The 20,000-nt window shown below is 41.6% G+C and overlaps 2 protein-coding genes across 2 annotated transcripts in view; one reads left to right on the plus strand and one right to left on the minus strand.

Moving 5' to 3' along the window:
• LOC123501042 (ice-structuring glycoprotein-like) overlaps positions 1-8,498 on the plus strand; it is a 9,608-nt gene extending 1,110 nt beyond the window's left edge. Inside the window, exons 2-4 of the mRNA XM_045249612.1 lie at positions 4,488-4,595; positions 5,040-5,124; positions 5,322-8,498. Coding sequence (XP_045105547.1) covers positions 4,488-4,595; positions 5,040-5,124; positions 5,322-7,312 — 2,184 coding nt within the window. The 3' untranslated portion in view covers positions 7,313-8,498. The remainder of the gene's footprint in view (positions 1-4,487; positions 4,596-5,039; positions 5,125-5,321) is intronic.
• A 5,688-nt stretch (positions 8,499-14,186) lies between these two features.
• LOC123501044 lies at positions 14,187-19,555 on the minus strand. Its single transcript, XM_045249616.1, has one exon. The coding sequence runs from the start codon at positions 19,315-19,317 to the stop codon at positions 18,391-18,393; it is 927 nt and encodes a 308-aa protein (XP_045105551.1). The 5' UTR covers positions 19,318-19,555; the 3' UTR covers positions 14,187-18,390.
• Between the last annotated feature and the right edge of the window lie 445 nt (positions 19,556-20,000).

The raw sequence follows: 20,000 nt of genomic DNA on the forward strand, positions 1-20,000 counted from the left end.
GCTAAATTCTACAGGTATTAAGTGGCACTGTAACCTAAATTCTATAGGTACTAAATTACATTGGTGCTAATTGTACGGTGAGTTCTATCGTTTTCTTTGGCACTATGAGAAGGCACTGTTGCTAGATGCTAAAGGCACTAAATGACACTGTTAACCCCTTCAGTACTGGAACGCATTTTTACCATGAGTTTTAAATATTATTAGACCATTTTATTGACATCACGAAGGGTCTTTGGAGGTCAGAAGATTAAATGGCCAAAGTCTTCACTATTTTAACCCCTAAATATGTTTCTGAAGATGCATAAAATTATCAAATAGTAACCAGAATGAATATGAAGTGTGATTAGGCCATTTTATTGACATTAAGAAGGGTCTATGGAGGTCAGAAGATTAAATGGCCAGAGTCTTCACTATTTTCATCCCCACATAAGTTTCTGAAGCTGTATAAAATCACTGAATAGTAACCAGAATGAATATGGAAACGTGGCACTGAAGCACAGCAGTGAAGGAATTATACAATGCTACGGTCTTACAGTGAATTTATGTAAGCAATGACAAAGCTGTAACGTTAACAGTGATATGAGTGGTGGAAGCTACAGTGAAATCATGTAATATCAAACAATTTCACTGTATTTTACTAGTTTTACACTGTACTTGAGGGCACTGTATGATGAGCTGTACTGTCACGGTGAATTTATTATGTACTGGCTGTATTTCACTGTGATACTGAGACTAACAGTGAAAAGAGACACTGCAGAATGGTACAATCAAGATATCAGTGCCATTGTGAACTGTAGTGAATGCAAGAGTGATTATCCACGGAACAATGAGCAGTGAAATCAAGGGAAAAACACTGCATGTACTCTATTTTTTCACTGTAAGAAAGCGTAACAGTGGAAAAACACCGCAAAATGGTACAAAAGCTCTAATAGTGAAGTGAAATTAATAGAACAGTGATAATTGAGAGCAAAACAAGCGGTGAAATTACAAAAAAAAAAACACTGTACCGGACTTAATTTTACTTCAAATTAACGTTACAGTGAAAAAAGCAAGAAAACACAAAAGTCCCCCAATTAAGAACTAAAAGCAACACAACAGTGAGAAACTTAAGCAGTGAAGTTACCATAAGACCACCGTATAGCTTATATTTCCACTGCCACTTAGCGTTACAGTGAAAAATCTAGAAAATACTAAAGTTCCCTAACTGATAACTAAAAACAACATAGCAGTGATGAATTTGAGCAGTGAAATCACCATAAAATCACCGTACAACTTACATTTTCACTACAAATCAACGTTACAGTGAAAAAAACTCTAAAATACTTAAGTTCCCTGACTGATAACTAAAAATAACATAGCAGTGATGAATTTGAGCAGTGAAATCACCATAAAACCATCTTACAACCTACATTTCCACTACAAATCAGCGTTACAGTGAAAAGGAAACAGTGCCATGGGAGAACCGGTATTTTCTGGTGATGGCGAGTGAGGGTTATGTAACAGTGAGTCAAATACAGTGAGGAGAGGCGTGTTTCACTGCACTGTACTGAATATATCACTGCTGCCTTGGAAATATCACTGGAAAACCTCGAATTCACTGTAGTCTGACTTGAGAGAGAGAGAGAGAGAGAGAGAGAGAGAGAGAGTTATGTAAGTGTTGAGGACCCAAATACCCACCGGCACACACCCACACACACACACACACACACACACACACACACACACACACACACACACACACACACACTAAGAGCAGCATCAATATCAAGTAATAAAAGCAATGGTAGTAATAGTAGTAGTAGTAGTAGTAGTAGTAGTAGTAGTAGTAGTATCAATAATAAGAACAACAATAATAACATTACCAAACATTTCTGCATCTTGTCTCCAATATTGTTCAAGCATTTCTGAGTTTTAAGGTATTGTGGCTTTCAAGGGTGTTTTCATAGTTCCAGTGATAGTTTGACAAGGTTCGAGGTAGTTAAACAGTCTCCAGAAGAAATTATTAAACCCTTCAGTACTGGGACACATTTTTACCATGAGATTTGTGTTGATTAGACCACTTTATTGACATTAGGAAGGGTCTATGGAGGTCAGAAAATGAATGGCCACAGTCTTCACTATTTTAATCCCTTCAACACTGGGACACATTTTGACCTTGAAATTTGGGTACCATTAGACCACATTATTGACATTAGGAAGGGTCTATGGAGGTCAGAAGATTAATGGCCACAGTCTTCACTATTTTTACCCCCTTCAATATTGGAACACATTTTTACTATGAGATTTGTGTACAATTAGACCATTTTATTGACATTAGGAAGGGTCTATGGAAGTCAGAAGATTAATGGCCACAGTCTTCACTATTTCAACCGCTTCAGTACTGGGGCACATTTTTACCATGAGATTTGTGTACCATTAGACCACATTATTGACATTAGGAAGGGTCTATGAAGGGCAGAAGATTAGTGGCCACAGTCTTCACTATTACACGCCCCCACATAAGTCTCTGAAGTTGTATAAAAATCACCATATAGTAACCAGAACGAATATGGAAACGCGTCATGGTACTGAAGGGATTATGGTTTTCACTGTGTTTTGTGAACGTTCAATAGACTGTAGTGGAAGTTACTAGTGTTTTTGTGAGCCTAGTGATGGCTGGACATGCTCTAGTAGATATTGATAAAGTTTGCAAGGAGTATCTTATTTTTTTTTTTTCTAGTTTAATAAGAAATCTACATCATTAATGAAAAAAAAAACAATAAAAACAACAAAACATAGCACTAAGAACTAAGCTAATTATTTCCACGTTCTCTAAAAATTAAAAGTCTAAAACAAATAATCTTCAACTTTTCCTCCATCATAAAAGAAGAAAAAAAAAAAAAAAAAAAACTAGGCCGGCAATATAAACTTTCGAATTCTCCTTAAAAACTAAACAAATAAATCTCTTTCCCTCACACACACACACACACACACACACACACACACACACACTCTCTCTCTCTCTCTCTCTCTCTCTCTCTGCTTTGGGGTTCGAGGTGTTTCCAAGCGCACGGGTTCGAATCTTGTCCACAGTCCGAGTGTAGGTTGGGCTTCCTCACTCGGGGCAACGGTTTCCTAGCAGATGGGCTTTGAGATAAGAGATACCCCAAAAATACCCCTTTTAGCCCAGAAATTCCCGTGAAAAGCCCACATGGTATAAAAAAAAATCTGATATCCATTTGAAGCTGAAAAAAAGTCAAATAAGAAATAAAAAATGTAGGAGAATAATATTAATTGAAGATGGAAGAGAAGCTAAAGAGATAAGGAAGGGAAAGAAAAGCAGTGTAGTAAAGAGAAATAAGACAAAAGGAATGAAATAAATAAAAAACAAACACCACACGAGTAAATGTAACAGCGTGATGAAACCTCCACACTTCCTCCTCTCCTTGAGTGTGTCCGGAGCCAGCAAAGCCAGCAGTTGTGGTAGGAACGAGTTCAACAATAAGACTTTCTCACACTAACGAGTTATGAAGGAGGGAGGGAGTGAAATAGAGACACTGACAACATAACACGGCACGAGGCTTAGATAAGTAGATAGATAGATAGTTAAATAGGTCGATAGATGAGGAAATTGGGAATAGATAGATAGATTGGTAGGTAGGTAGGTAGATAGAATAGATGGATATAGTAGTAGTAGTAGTAGTAGTAGTAGTAGTAGTAGCAGCAGCAGTAGAAGTAAAAACAGTAGTAGTTTCCTTGGACTCTCTCTCTCTCTCTCTCTCTCTCTCTCTCTCTCTCTCTCTCTCTCTCTCTCTCTCTCTCTCTCTCTCTCTCTCTCTCTCTCTCTCTCTCTCTCTCTCTCTCTCTCTCTCTCTCTCTCTCTCTCTGTCCCATAACAACAGCCTCTCCACAGACATACCTAACATAAACGTCCACTATTACGCCCCACCTGTCCTTGGCTACCTCCTCCTACACCCTCCCCTACACCACCCCAACCCCCCCTACACCCTTGCAGTGCCTCCGTTCCCCTAACCTGTGCCAAAAGTACCTACACTTGGCAACGAGGAATCTGGGTTAAGCGTCCTTGTGGGGATTTTGAGCGTGTTTTGTTCTCAGTGGCTGGGTGACTGGGTGGGTGACTGGTTAACTGGGTGACTGATTGAATGTTTGAATGATTGAGGGTATGGTTGGCTGACTAATTGACTGAATAACTAGTTGGCTGGCTGGTTTGATGGCTGACTGACTGACTGAGTAACTGGTTGGCTGGTTGGCTTGATGGCTGACTGGCTGACTGGGTTGGCTGGTTGACTGAAGGGTTAATTGGGTGGGTGACTAACTGACTGATTGATTGAAGATTGAGTGCGTGGTTGGTAAGGCTGGTAAGATGGCTGACTGACTGACTGACTAACTTCCTAACCTAACTTTCTGACTGACTGACTGACTGACTGACGGAGATATTGGTCTAGTTATAACGAAATTCACATAGAAAACCTCTTTCTTCCCAGCAGCAGCAGCAGGGGCGTGTGGCAGCCGCCCTCAGCCACACAGCTCTGACTTACCACGCCCCGCCCAATGTAGCCCCAGTCCACGTCCCCACCAAGGCCGCCGCCACACAGGTAAGGCTTGTCAGGGGGCAGGGAAGAGGCAAGCCAAGATTTGTGTATGGTATGTTATATATGTTATGTATGTATGTATGTGTGTGTGTGTGTGTGTGTGTGTGTGTGTGTGTGTGTGTGTGTATCTGTGTTTGTATGGGGGATGGATGAGTATGTATGTGTGTGTGTGTGTGTGGATGAATGGATGTGTGTGTGGATGGAGGATAAATTAGTGGATGTATGGATGTTTTTATAGATATATGGATAGCTGGATGGAAATATGGATGGGTTGGATGGGTGGGTAGATGTAAGGCTGTGTGAAGGGTTGAATGAACTGATTGCTATATGTATGTATGTATGTATGTATGTATGTATGTATGTATGTATGTATGGAGGGATGTGTGGGTAGGTGTGCATGTTCTCCCACACGTGTCTCAGAGTAGTAATGGCAGGTGTTATCCCCAGCACGGCCTGCACACCGGCCCGTCCCGCCTGCTGGAGACTGTGCCCACCCCCCCGTCTGGCCCCGCCGCGCAGGTCACCCCACAAGGTGAGTCTTTCGCCACCACCACCACCACCACCACTCTCCCCATCCCCATTAGCTGTATCACCACCACCACCACCACCACTGTCCCCATCAGCTGTATCACCACCTCCACCACCACCACAATGTGAGGACAGAGTGAATGAGTGAATGAGTGTGTGAGTGATTGACTGAATGACTGATTGACGACTGTTTGTCCACAGGCTGGAAGGTGGCCGCCGCACCTCCCGCCGAGGGCGAGGCAGCGGCGCCCCTCGTCAAGGAAGCAGAGGCGCTGGTGGAGGCTGAGGCTGCACAGACTGAGGCGGCACCAGCAGCAGCAGCAGCAGCAGCTGAAACAGAAACTGCTCCTGCTACAGAGGCTGAAGCTGCACCAGCTGTAGAGACTGAAACTGCACCAGCTGCAACAGCCGCACCTGCTGCAGAGGCTGAATCTGCACCGGTTGCGGAGGCAGAAACTGCACCAGCTGTAGAGGCAGAAGCTGCATCAGCTGTGGAGCCAGAAGCTGCACCAGCTGTGGAAGCAGAAGCTGCACCAGCTGTGGAGACAGAAGCTGCACCAGCTGTGGAGGCAGAAGCTGCACCAGCTGTGGAGGCAGAAGCTGCACCAGCTGCAGAGGCAGAAGCTGCACCAGCTGTGGAGGCAGAAGCTGCACCAGCTGCAGAGGCAGATGCTGCACCAGCTGTGGAGGCAGAAGCTGCACCAGCTGTGGAGGCAGAAGCTGCACCACCTGCTGCAGCTGCACCTGCAATAGAAACAGAAGCTGCATCAGCTGCAGAGGCCGAAGCTGCACCAGCTGCTGAAGCTGCACCTGCAGCAAAAACAGAAGCTGCACCAGCTGTGGAGGCAGAAGCTGCACCAGCTGCAGAGACAGAAGCTGCACCAGCTGCTGCAGCTGCACCTACAGTAGAAACAGAAGTTGCACCAGCTGTTGAAGCCGAAGCTGGACCAGCTGCAGAGGCTGAATCTGCACCAGCTGTAGCAGAAACAGAAGCTGCACCAGCTGCAGAAGCCGAAGCTGCACCAGCTGCAAAGGCTGAAGCTGCACCAGCTGCAGTAGAAACAGAAGCCGCACCAGCTGCAGAAACCGAGGCTGCACCAGCTACTGCAGCTGAACCTGCAGCAGAAACAGAAGCTGCACCAGCTGTTGAAGCAGAAGCTGCACCAGCTGTAGCAGAAACAGAAGCTGCACCAGCTGCAGAAGCCGAAGCTGCACCAGCTGCAGTAGAAACAGAGGCCACACCAGCTGCAGAAACTGAGGCTGCACCAGCTACTGCAGCTGCACCTGCAGCAGAAACAGAAGCTGCACCAGCCGCAGAAGCCGAAGCTGCACCAGCTGCAGAAGCCGAAGCTGCACCAGCTGCAGAGGCCGAAGCTGCACCAGCTGTAGAGGCCGAAACTGCACCAGCTGCAGAAGCCGAAGCTGCACCAGCTGCTGCAGTTGCACCTGCAACAGAAACAGAAGCCGCACCAGCTGCAGAGGCTGAAGCTGCACCAGCTGCAGAAACCGAAGCTGCACCAGCTGCAGAGGCTGAAGCTGCACCAGCTGCAGAGACCGAAGCTGCACCAGCTGTAGAGGCCGAAGCTGCACCAGCTGCAGAAGCCGAAGCTGCACCAGCTGCAGAAGCCGAAGCTGTACCAGCTGCAGAGGCCGAAGCTGCACCAGCTGTAGAGGCCGAAGCTGCACCAGCTGCAGAAGCCGAAGCTGCACCAGCTGTAGAGGTCGAAGCTGCACCAGCTGCAGAAGCCGAAGCTGCACCAGCTGTAGAGGTCGAAGCTGCACCAGCTGCAGAAGCCGAAGCTGCACCAGCTGCAGAAACCGAAGCTGCACCAGCTGTAGAAGCCGAGGCTGCACCAGCTGCAGAAGCCGAAGCTGCACCGGCTGCAGAGGCCGAAGCTGCACCAGCTGCTGAGGCCGACGCTACGCCAGCTGCAGAGACTGTGGCAGAAACTGAAGTTGCTGCAGCAGCAGAGTCTGAGGTAGCAGCTGCACCAGAACCAGAGGCAGCGGCTGCACCAGAAACTGAAACAGCAGCAGCAGAGACGGCGGCAGAACCAGAGGCAGCAGCAGCAGCAACAGAGGCGGCGGCTGCACCAGAGACAGAAGCAGCGGCAGAGCCACAGCCAGAGCCAGAACCAGAGCCCGCCCCAACCTTCTTCCAGAGGCTAAGGAAAGTGTTCTTCAGGTGGTAAACAAACCTCACCGACACCTTACATCCTACCCTACCATACCCCACCCTTGCCACCGACACCCTACACCTAGCTGCCACCCTAGCTGCCACCCTGGCAGCCGGCACCCAGGCACACCAATGCCCCCCCCCTCCACCCTCTTCTCTAGCAAATCAATGGCAACACACAAGAGGAAGTGAGCCACAGTGTGTGTGTGTGTGTGTGTTGACAACGGTGTGTGATGCAAAGGCTGGGATGGAAATGTAGAAATGCAGAAAAAAAGGAAGAAATACCTATGAAGAAAAAGAAATATGTACATGAAAACAAGGAAGAGAAAGAAAAAAAGTAAGAAAGACTAGAGGAAAGAAGAGAAAATAAGACAAAGAAAAGACACCATTGAAAACAACACTACCACTACCAAGACACGAAAGACAAGAAAAAACACACACACACACACACACACACACACACACTTCAAGACACACACCTAACACATCGAGTCCTTCCTTCCTTCACACATACACATTTTACTGGTGCTGGAAACATAAAAATATATGGAACCCCTTAAAAATTTATCAAATCATGTCTGTGGCCTTTAAAATACGAGCCATTGAAGAGGAAAGAGACGTTAATTAGGAAAAACAGAAAAAGGAAGAAAATAACTCGAAAAATAACAGCAAAAGAAGACAAACAAGAGGGAATAGAAAGACACGTTGAAAAGGCAACTCTTCCTGACTCCCACCCATCAAAGAAAATAAATAAAGGAGAATTATAAGACGAACTGACTTAAAGAATACACGGGCCACAAAATAGCAAGATAATGTCAGGAATATTTCAGAATACGAGCCGATGAAGAAAAGGTTGTTAGTAGAAGAGGTAGAGTTATAAAGTGGATAAACTGCATCAAAGAAAACGTTGAGATGAAGGAGAATTATAAGGTGGACTGCGTTAAAAAAGACACGGGACACGAGATAAGCGAAATAATAACAGAAAATAGATACAGCTGGTAGGAAAAATGGTCAATGAAGAGAATGGACCCCAACAAGGATATAAATTGAAAAGAATGAAGATAATGAAAAAAAAAAACACTGCCTTTGGTCTAGAATGAGGACACTAAGAAAATAATGTAAAGAAAATGCAATAAGAAATCAGAAAAGGATATTAATGACAACGATGATGTAACTCGTTCAATAAAATGACAAAAAATAAATGTGATGGAAATAGTAATACTGTAGATCCCCACTTCCAAAACAATAGTAGTAGTAGTAGTAGTAGTAGTGATAGTAATAATACTTTAATTTACTAGTGAAGCAATTAGTATACAAAAGATGTGAACAAGAAATACAGGTGTTGATATTTGTTTATGCTTGCTCAAACACTCACTCAAACATACATACAGACAAACAAATATTGAAATAACAGACAATATTGTAAACATTTACCATTTTGTCGGCTGAATTGTTGTGTGTATAATAGTTTCTTTATTTATTTCATTTTTCATTTTATGTAGAGAGGATTAAAGAAGAAACAAAGATTGAAAGCAGGAATAGAAGGAAGAGATAAGAAAAAGAAGGGAATGCATATCTCTCTCTCTCTCTCTCTCTCTCTCTCTCTCTCTCTCTCTCTCTCTCTCTCTCTCTCTCTCTCTCTCTCTCTCTCCACCTGCCTCTGTATATAATTAACATAGGTGTGGGCACAGGTGAATATATTTTATACCTATGCATCGGTCTTTTATTGCTGCCTTAATTCGTAAATAAAAGTATTTTTCTTTTTTTCTTTATGTAGGAGAGAAGCCAGCCATGGGCAACAAAGGCCCATTTGAGTGCTGGTTCCCTAAATGAGAAGTAAAGAGTTAGCCAAAATGAAGGTACAAATGTCTTGATATCTCGACCCTCTTAAAAGAAGTCAAGTCGTAGAAAGACGGAAATACATGAGCAGGTAAGGAGATCTAGAGTTTACAAGAGAAAGGTATGAATGATTTTAGAGGGTTGGACAAAGTAGGGGTGAGAGGAGGAAGAAATTAAGTCTTGTGCAGCGAGGGTTGGGGAGGAGGTGAGGCATGCAGTTAGCAAGATCAGTTGAGCAGATAGCATGAAAATAACGATTAAAGATAGAAAGAGATGCAACATTTCGACGGTGAGAAAGAGGCTGAAAACAGTCAGTCTGCGGAGAAAGTTGATGAGACGAAAATTTAGCTTTTGATTCCACGTGCACCTTATCTAATAAATTGCTGTATGAGTGGAACCCCCAGACATACGAAGAGTAATAAGTGATAACAGTAATTACCTTCAGTCTGTCTGTAGGTTGATTTGTCACTTCTTTCCTCCTCTTCTCTATATCCTTCTCGTCCTCGTTCTTGATCTCTTTCTCCTCCATACCCTGAGTTAATAACAATGTCATAGTCACTGCTAAAAATTCGTATAAGAAAATGTTATATTGAAGGGATAACTTTGCTATTCTCACTCCTCCACCACCACCACCACCTCCTCTTCCTCCTCCTCCTCCTCCTACTCCTACTACTACTACTATTACTACTGCTGCTGCTACTACTACTACTACTACTACTACTACTACTACTACTACTACTACTACTACTACCACTTCTCAGATATCAATGCAGTCAACAGAAAGATTCAAAATATTAAACAAACGAACAAATTTTTTTAGTAGTAGTAGTAGTAGTAGTAGTAGTAGTAGTAGCACTACTACTACCACTTTGGTATGTGATCTACCATAACCAAATTTTACTTCGATATACGATTTCCATGTTGAATCCGAATATAAAATCATCGATTGCAAGTGAAAAATGGCTTTGATTTGAAAGTGTGCAAGAGTCTGCTGACAATGAAACAAGGCGAGGCAGCTTTGCTCTGGAGTATTAGGATATACCTTGTATGTTTACTGTTGCGAATGTGCACATCTTCATGTGTGCATGACTACGAAGAAACAATAATCCAATCACATATCGCTGCGGTACCTCTGCCTGTCAGTTCACGCACAGAACGGTATGAAATATTCTCAATTAAATAAAAAAAAATTATATATGTATATATATATATATATATATATATATATATATATATATATATATATATATATATATATATATATATATATATATATATATATATATATATATATATATATATATATATATATATATATATATATATATATATATATATATATATATATATAATTTGCAAAGTACTGTGACCTCGTTGTAAAAGCCTTGAGCTACTGTTACATCTGAAGGGTTCTTTGGATACTCAAATGCCAATAAGCAGTAAATAAAATTAGGGAAGGTCACATATCGAGACATTGTCATTGTCAGGGTGAAGTGTTTTCCTTATCTCTTGAGAATAAAAAGAAAAAGAAATATAATTTTCTTCTTGTTATAGCTAGATCACAAGACATGAAGTGTAGACCGCATATTAATGGATCGAGCTTTGTCATACGTACTGTACATATATTATAGAACATACCAAAGTAGCACCGTAGTAGTAGTAGTAGTAGTAGTAGTAGTAGTAGTAGTAGTAGTAGTAGTAGTAGTAGTAGTAGTAGTAGTAGCAGCAGCAGCAGCAGCAGCAGCAGCAGCAGCAGCAGCAGCAGTAGTAGTAGTAGTAGTAGTAGTAGTAGTAGTATGAGAGTTTGTAAGAAGGACTGAATGTGTCTTTACTATAGTTTATGAATAGATAAACAAATAAATTAATTAAATAATCAGAAAATTAACAAATATACATAAATATATGAAAATTGATATTATGTTACAGATACGGTAAAATAAATAGACTAAAGTAATGTAAATAAGAAAAATAAATAACGACGCACCTCCATTGTGTTCAAATGACTAATTAAGTTACGCAACACGGCCGGGTTTTCAACTTTTAACCCCTTCAATACTGGGACACATTTTTACCTTGGAATTTGTGAACGACTAGACCATTTTATTGACATTAGGAAGTGTCTTTGGAGGTCAGAAGATTAATGAGCAGTCTTCACTATTCTAATCCCCAACATAAGTTTCTGCAGCTGCATAAAATCACCAAATAATAATCAGAGTGAATATTGAAACGCGGCATGGTACTGAAGGGGTTAAGAGGTTTCAGTGAGATTTACAAGATTTCCACTACACGAGGAACACTTGGGAACCCGCGTCTGTGGCCTTGGAAAACAGTCATGGGGAGAGAACAAGCATGAATTTATGATATACGTGAACAGACTAACATGATTCCAACATCATTAACCCCTCTAATACTGGAACGCAATTTTACCTTGAGTTTGTGAGTGATTAGACGATTTTATTTACATTAAGAAGGATCTATGGAGGTCAAAAGATTAATGGCTACAATCTTCATTATTGTAATCTCCACATAAGTTTTTGAAGTTGTATAAAATCACCAAACATCAAGCAGAATGAATATGAAAACGTGTCTTGGTACTGAAGGGGTTGAGACAAAAACACTTATTAGAGAACCTGCATATCTTGATCCGTGGCCTTGGAAAGCAATCATGATGAGAGAGCAAAACGTTTCTGGCATACTAAACATATCCTACTGCCTATCCTGCTGACATACCCTTCAGTTCCTACCCCTAGTGAATCATACAGGATATTCTTAATAAAACGTGTATTATAATTTCCTACAGTTAACTTTACAAGACAAAAAAGTGAAAGAACAAAGGAAGATTGAAGGGGTCAGGCTAGAGGAGGTGGGATGACGCCATGACGGACTGTGTGTGTGTGTGTGTGTGTATACGTGTGTATGTTCTCAAACGCTTTGTTCTTTCACCATCACTGCTTTCTAAAGGCTCTAGTTGAAGATACTCGTGTTTTTAAAGTATATTATCATGGTTCTGGTGGTAGAATGGCGAGATTTCTAGTCTGCTAAAAGGAGAAACTAGAAAACCCACTAGTTGTCTGTGACCTTGCAAAATTGTCGTAATGAAGAACGGAAGGCGTGTGTGCTAGGAGTGGTAAGGGTTGGAGGTATGGGTTATGGGGTTAAGGGGTTGGGTGATGGATTGTGTAGGGGATAAGGAGTAATGGATGGAGTGGTGGTGGGGTGGTGGGCGCTGGGGGTAGGTCTATGATACTGTATAGTGTTAATATTTGTGTTTCAGTATAGGGTTTTAGTTCAGTGAGCCTCATTTTTTTTTTTTTTCCTATTTATTTATCTTCTTTTTTGTAAGTTTATTCTCTCTCTCTCTCTCTCTCTCTCTCTCTCTCTCTCTCTCTCTCTCTCTCTCTCTCATCAAATAATCAAGTAAAATTAAATAAACTCTCTCTCTCTCTCTCTCTCTCTCCAATTGACACACCAAACTTATAAGTTCAAACAAACATGCCAGTTAATCTTATCTAAATTCCAAACGGTTCTAGAGGCCCCACACGCACTAGCCTTTGTCACATGACCGGACACACACACACACACACACACAGGAAGGGTCAGCTGATAACGCTGCAGCTGCCACGTCAACCAAGCTTCCTCTCCCAAGGCTATCACGCCACCAAACGCCACAATTCTGACTAGCTCTGTATGATTCAATAACTCTCACAAAACAGTCATATTCTCACGATGGCCTATGTTTCATCTATTAGTACCGTGATTATAGATTTTTAGTTAGATTGTGTTTATTTATGCTTATTGTAATGAAAACACTGTAGTCGTTAATGTTACATCATCCGCCTCGTGACCACAAGGTGTTTATATGCCACTGTTTCATGGAGGCTCCTCTCTCTCTCTCTCTCTCTCTCTCTCTCTCTCTCTCGACGAAGATTCTAGTATTTCAGTAACTTCCATGCTCAAGTGACTGTAGATAAATATATAAATACATATAAATAAAACAAATATATATATATATATATATATATATATATATATATATATATATATATATATATATATATATATATATATATATATATATATATATATATAGGTACGTGACAGTAGGCATTTTAGTTTGATCTTTCTTGATGCCTCTAGCCAGTTTTCCCCTTAAATAAATAAATAAATTAGATCCCATTACTACACTTGCTGATCTAATCCACATGGTCTATACTGTGTGTAGTGTTGTATTGTAGTATTGTATTAGAAGCTCTTAATCCATCACTGCAACTGTAAACACTGGGGATCCTATCAACGCCCACTACACCATCTCTATTTGCGTGTATAGTGTTGCACTGCAGTATTGTATTAAATCAGAGGCTGTTGAACTGTCACTGCCATTCTAAACACTGGAGATCATATCAACACCCACTACACTATCTCTATTCTTTTCCATTTATTGACGCTGCATTCTAGTTATGTAATGTTTATCTAAATTTGTAATAATAAAAAATTCAGCTCCTACATTTGATCGCTTCCACATTTCTCTACTTCTAGCATGTGTATATTGTATGGCAACACACTATTAACCCCTTCAATAATTAAATATCTTACCTTCATTTTTGGATACCCATAGACCATTTCATTCACATTAGCAATGGTGTAGACGGCAGAAGATTAATGGCCACAGCCTTCACTACTTTAACCATTTCAATACCAAGACACATTTTTACCTCGAGATTTGTGTAAGATTAGACCCTTTCATTGACATTAAGAAGGGTCAGTGGAGGTGAGATGATCAATGGCCATAATCTTCATTTCTAATCCCCATATTAGTTTCTGAAGCTGTATAAAATCACCATATAGAAAGCAGAATGAATATGGAACTGCACCATGGTACTGAAGGGGTTAATCTCTTACGCAAGTTTCTGAAGCTATCACTAAATAGAAACCAGAATGAATATGAAAATGCAGCTTGGTACTGACAGGTTAATATCCAACCTTGTGTTCACTTCAGTCTAACACTTCACAAAACATTTCTTTCCTCCAAGGTTAGGACAAAACAGCAAAGATCTGAGCCATCACTCTATTTCCATCACTTACAAGATTGAACAAAGAAAAAGACATAACTATTTTGAGCTTTTAATTAAACCTGTAATAAATATTTGTACTCACAAGAAGATAAAACACTAGACAAGGTATCCTGCTGCATTGCATCATCACTATCACAGACTTAGTGTATTATTAATCTACTGTACTATCAATATCACAGACTTAGTGCATTATTAATCTATTGTACTATCAATATCACAGGCTAAGTACTTATTAGACTTGCTAGGGAACTGGCATCTAACCTAAGTGGGCTTTTTTTTCCTCTTCCATAGCAAATAAATACATAAATAAAGAAAAAGGAAACCTGCATTCGCTATCACTATCACAGATTTAAGAATAGTATTTTAAATTGTAGCATTTGTACTTTTTCTATCACAGGTAAGGTGACAGGTATGCACATACTGGTTAATGGTACCTGTAATCTTATCACAGACTAGGTAGGTGTATCACAGACTAACAGTACTAATAGCTGCCAAACTGTACTGAATCTATGGTAACTCATAACTGTCTACCTATTACTTCAGCACTCTCAAATATTACTTTCATAACGGTAATGGGGAAAAAATGAATGAATAAATAAGTTCCTATGTAAAAAAAAAAAATAAATAGCTCATAACTTTGTCTACCAATCATCTCAGCACCCTAATATTACTTTCATAACTAGAATGGATAAAACAAATAAGTTACAAAATAAAACAAATGAACAAAATAAATAGACCTTTCACTAGTCACTACCACAATTTGATCTACCAACCTGACACAGACACACACACACCACAAAATTAACAAGAACTGCTTTATTAACATATGAGAAACAAAAAAATAATAAATAAGAGAAATACAATAAAAAAAAGCACTTTCAACTAATAGGAACAAGAAAAGTCAAGGAAAAATCAATAAAGATAAACAAATAATAAAAACAAAAAGGTTTCAAAGTAAGAGAAACAAGGAAAAACAGCAAGACAAAAAAAATAAATAAATAAACTAAAGATATAAACAAAGTAAAAACAAGAATAAAATCATAAAATCAATGGATAAATAACAAAAAAAAAAGCTTTCAAACAGAGAAACCAGAAAAAAAAAATAGATATAAATAAACTAAAAAAGATCAATAATCAGCTTTCAACACACATGAACATTACCCAGTACATGAAGATTAGTCTATCACAAGTTATCTCTTATCTTATCACTGGCGCCATTTGACTAGACTGTTGCCACATGACTAGAACCTGACTAGGGTGTAACAAAGGCATGACTAGAATGAGTAATGTAGGAAAAAAAAACCTGGAATACAACACTAGGAAACTTTGCACTATAGGAAAATCATGAGTTACAAGGCTGGACTGATCATGACTAGGAAAAAAAAAAACAGGATGGGGGAAATACCAAGCCTGTGATGAAACTAGGAAAATTTCTATACAAGAGATTACAAAGGTTGCACTGGTTGACATTTTCTACATTAGGAGAAAATATAAAGGTTGAATTTGTGAATCTAGGAAAAGAATAATGGGTGATGACTAAATTTCTAAAGATGTGACACCATTAAGTTACAGAGACTGGGTTAGCCAAGACAAATACAATGAAACAGGTGGGTATAGTAATGATTAAAAGATTGAATTACTGAGTCTAAGAAAAGAATAAAGTGTGATGATGTGACACCATTAAGTTACAAAGACTGAGTAAGCCGAGATAAATAAAATGAAATAGGTAGATATTGTAAATTAAAAAAGGCTGAACTGGTTGTGTCTATGGCAAGAATAGGGAGTGGTGGGTCAGTTTCTAAGGATGTGACCCATTAAGTTACTGACTGGGTAAGCCGAGATAAATATAATGATGAAATACATAGAATTAGTAGATTAAATGCTGAACTGGTTGAGTCTATGGCAAGAATAGGGAATGATCAGTAAGTTTGTAAGGATGTGACACCATAAAGTTACAAAAGACTGGGTGAGTTATGATAAATAAAGTAACTAAGGCAGACACAATAAAGATTAAAAGCATGTATGAAATTTGAACACCTGGGAGAATTACAGAGAAAAAGTAGTAAGTGAACGGAACAAGGAATGGTAAAACATGATTCTAAGGGAAAAACAGATAGACAAGTGCTTCAAATTTGGCAATGAATTAAAAGGATAATCAATGAAATCCTAAACCGTAATACACAACATTAGAGAAATGAATAAAGCTAATCTAAAAAGTAAAAAATAAATAAAAATAAACAAATTAAGAAAACCAATCACTACAAAGAGAGAGAGAGAGAGAGAGAGAGAGAGAGAGAGAGAGAGAGAGAGAGAGAGAGAGAGAGAGATACTAAACCATGTGACAGCTGTAGACAAGAATTTACCTCAAGACAGAAATAAAAATAGATCAAGAATTAGCAAACACTGGAACCAAAACACACACACATACACGCATGCGCTAGTAGACCCTCCACTCCGTAACAAACAGAGGGTTGGGGGGGGCAAGGAGTGTGAAAAGGTGTGTAGTCAAAGTTAACACAGAAACAGCACGCCCAGCAAAAGTGGGCAACACACCACACACACACACACACACCTGACGAACACCACAAGGCAAGGCAGGGAAAGGGAACGAGGGAGTCAAAAAGTAAATAACAAAATAGATGAATGAATAATGCAATCTCAGTGAACATAAGCAAGGCTAAATGACAAGCAACTGAAAGGCATCTCTGCAAACATCATTCTTGCCTTAGGAGGAATTAAAGGCATTACTTTCACAAATTTCACTGCAACTCAAGAGAAGCAAAGGATCAACAAGGAAAAGTCAAGAAGCAAATGATTTGGGAAGATGGGGAACAGCCCCCACCCACCCTGAGAGAGAGAGAGAGAGAGAGAGAGAGAGAGAGAGAGAGAGAGAGAGAGAGAGAGAGAGAGAGAGAGAGAGAGAGAGAGACCAATTTGCCAAGATACCTCAAATGATAGTGATGCAAGGATACCAAAAAGAAAGTGTCAAACTAAAATGCAATAACTTTCCTTTTTGTTGAATAAGTACAAAAATATCTTATGACATCTTTAAAACTAAATTCTCCCTGGCATATATAAAGTTGAATTAACATACATACTTACACAATATCACACAAATCCTAAATAAACTACACTAAACATTAACCTTACCTAGAAAAAATATAACAGTAGTATGTTCAGCCTTTACAGATACCATTCCTACCCATACTCCAGTGGTCCACCAGATGAGGTCAGCAGGCACAGCGGCAGTAGCAGCATAAGCAGCAGATGGACGAGGCTCGGGCAGGTGTGTGGCGTTGCATGCTGTAGTGGTGTCCGAGGCCAGTTGTAGCCGCTGTGGTGGTTGTCCACCTGAAATGCGAGGAATCTGAGCATGGGAAGAGGCATGGGACTGGAAGAGAAATATTAATAATACTGGGAAAATTCACTTTACCAGACAACTCTGCATTACTAAACTCTGTAACTCTGAACCTCTACATGACCAAGACCATTCCCTGAGTATGTGACTAGAAAAATTGCTGATTTCCATGATTACTTATATCACAATAGTTCAATCTGACACTTGGACAATTACTCTGTACAAAACTGAGACTGTTCCTTAGTGTGACTCGAAAATTATTAGATTTCATAACTTATGATTATGATACTTCAGCTTAAGAAATGATCTGTTAGTATCCATAAACTGCAAATAGTCCTGTTGAGACAGCTAAAGGGCTAGCTAACGCCTGAAAAGGAAGCATCATTAGTTGTGGCAGTGGGTGTAGGTGTGGCGTGTGTGAGTGAGGTGAGTGCATGTCAGTGTAAGAAGAAAGAGGGCTAACAGCGCCCATTCTTTCTCTGGAGCGCGTGGTGGTGGTGGTAGTGGTGGTCAAGAGCAGGAAAACTTAATCCTCCACTGCGGCGAGGGCGAGGACTGCGGTAGGATGAACCCAGGTCAACCATGGCAGGATACACAAGGTCGTCGCTGCGGTTGGAGGTCAACTCGGAAGAGGCGTACAGTGAAGTGGGGCGGCGTGGCCAAGGAAGGACGTCAGCAGAGCAACAGGCCCAGCTAGTGATCCTACAGTACACTGGCAGCTGACGAGAAGACGCGTCCAGCTGCGCATGTGTACCCAGCGCTGTTCACGGCTATCCGGGCAATTCATAGCTTTCTAGACTGCTATGGGGCAGTGAGGCAGGCACTTCACTTGCCCTTGGCAAGCAACTGCCTCAAGCTGGCCTCACTGCGCTTCAGCTCCTCCACAAGTTTGAGGAGGCCGTCACGCTCAGCAGTGACTTCCTGCAGCTGCAAGGACAGAGAGGTCCTGAGCTCCTTCTGCTTGTCGCGGTGAATTTTGGCATTGATGGCATTCTTGCGCTTCTTCTCCTGAGCCTCATCAGACAAGGGAGCCATCTCATATACTTTCTGCTTTCTGGGGCGGCTGCGACGGGAAGGGGCTGTGCCCTTAGGGTACTTGGGCTTCCTTCCACGCTTCTTGGGCCCCTCGGCAACCTCCTCAGCGGGAGTCACCTTCAATGTGGGGCACGACAACACAGGCACTGCAGACTCCACAGTGACGGCCTGCACGTACTGGACAGGCTGGGGCTGCAAGTAATCAGGCTCGATTGAGTACCCAGCAGGAGATAGGGGCTGCAGGCAAGTCCCAGGGGAAGCTGGTTGCAGGAGTGTTCCGGGAGAAGCAGGTTGCAGGAATTTTCCGGGAGAAGCAGGCTGCAGCAGTGCACCTGGAGAAGCAGGCTGCAGCAGTGCTCCATGAGAAGCAGGCTGCAGGAAGGAGGCATCACGGGCAGGCTGCATGAAGGTGTCAGAGGAAGGCAGCACGTACATTTCAGGAGATACAGGCTGCAGGTCTTGCAAGTTAGAGAAAGTGTTGAAGAGGGCGGAGTGGTCTGGGTTGGCAGGCTGCACCATCACGGCATGGGGAGCAGCAGGGGCAAGGTCCAGACCGTTGTTGTCCTCCGTGAGCTTGGTGTTGTCGAATTCGGGGAACATGTCAGCGAGGCTTGCAATCTCGTCGAAGTTAATGCCGTTGATGTCTGCGTCGTCAAACGGGATCTCTTCAAACATCTGGTCAGCGACAGGGTCCTGGTCAATCATCATGGGAGCCATTGTCACGTCTTGCCTTGGTTTGGCTGGCACTACTCGATCACAACAAATACCTCAGGAACCGGGGAACCACGGCGGGGTTTGGTGAGCAGTGAGTCAACGATGTGTAGGAGCACCGGTAGAGTGTAAGACTTCCCTCGGTAGATAATCTTGTCTTGGTGGCGAAATGCGTCGTTACAACAGCTTGAGAGGAGCGTAGCTTCCACTCAGGGCGCTTTTGTGCACGTAGTCTGAGGCTGCCGTGCCCGGCAAAGCTTATATAGAAGTCAGTGGTATCTAGCAACTCAACAAAATAGAGAGCGCTGATTGGTTGTTTCTAAGAGCACGTACGTATGAGTCTGGAAATGACGTCAGCCCAGTCCCACATCCCACGCCCTTCCGCCCACGGCTGTCACCCTTCTCTGCGCGAAACGTATTGGTCATAGAGCCAAGCTATAGTTCCACGAAACTTGAAGATAGTACTTTACTTTTTTAGGCAATATTTTGTAAAGTGGTTATCAATTTGTCAGACAACAAGAAATACACCCTCTCTCTCTCTCTCTCTCTCTCTCTCGAATTTTAACCCAGAAAATAGTAATAATTCATCTTAGGCCATAACACCCAGAATATTGTCTCCTTGCCATCTTTATCCTTCGTCCTTTGTACATCGGAAAGGTAGATGAATATTTGATACACCAAGCTCCACA

Source organism: Portunus trituberculatus, chromosome 8 (assembly GCF_017591435.1).
Source record: "Portunus trituberculatus isolate SZX2019 chromosome 8, ASM1759143v1, whole genome shotgun sequence".
NCBI lineage: Eukaryota > Metazoa > Arthropoda > Malacostraca > Decapoda > Portunidae > Portunus > Portunus trituberculatus.

What these genes read in the sequence shown, in the direction of transcription:
- LOC123501044 (XM_045249616.1), bottom strand. Translation starts at nt 19,317, where the DNA reads ATGGCTCCCATGATGATTGACCAGGACCCTGTCGCTGACCAGATGTTT.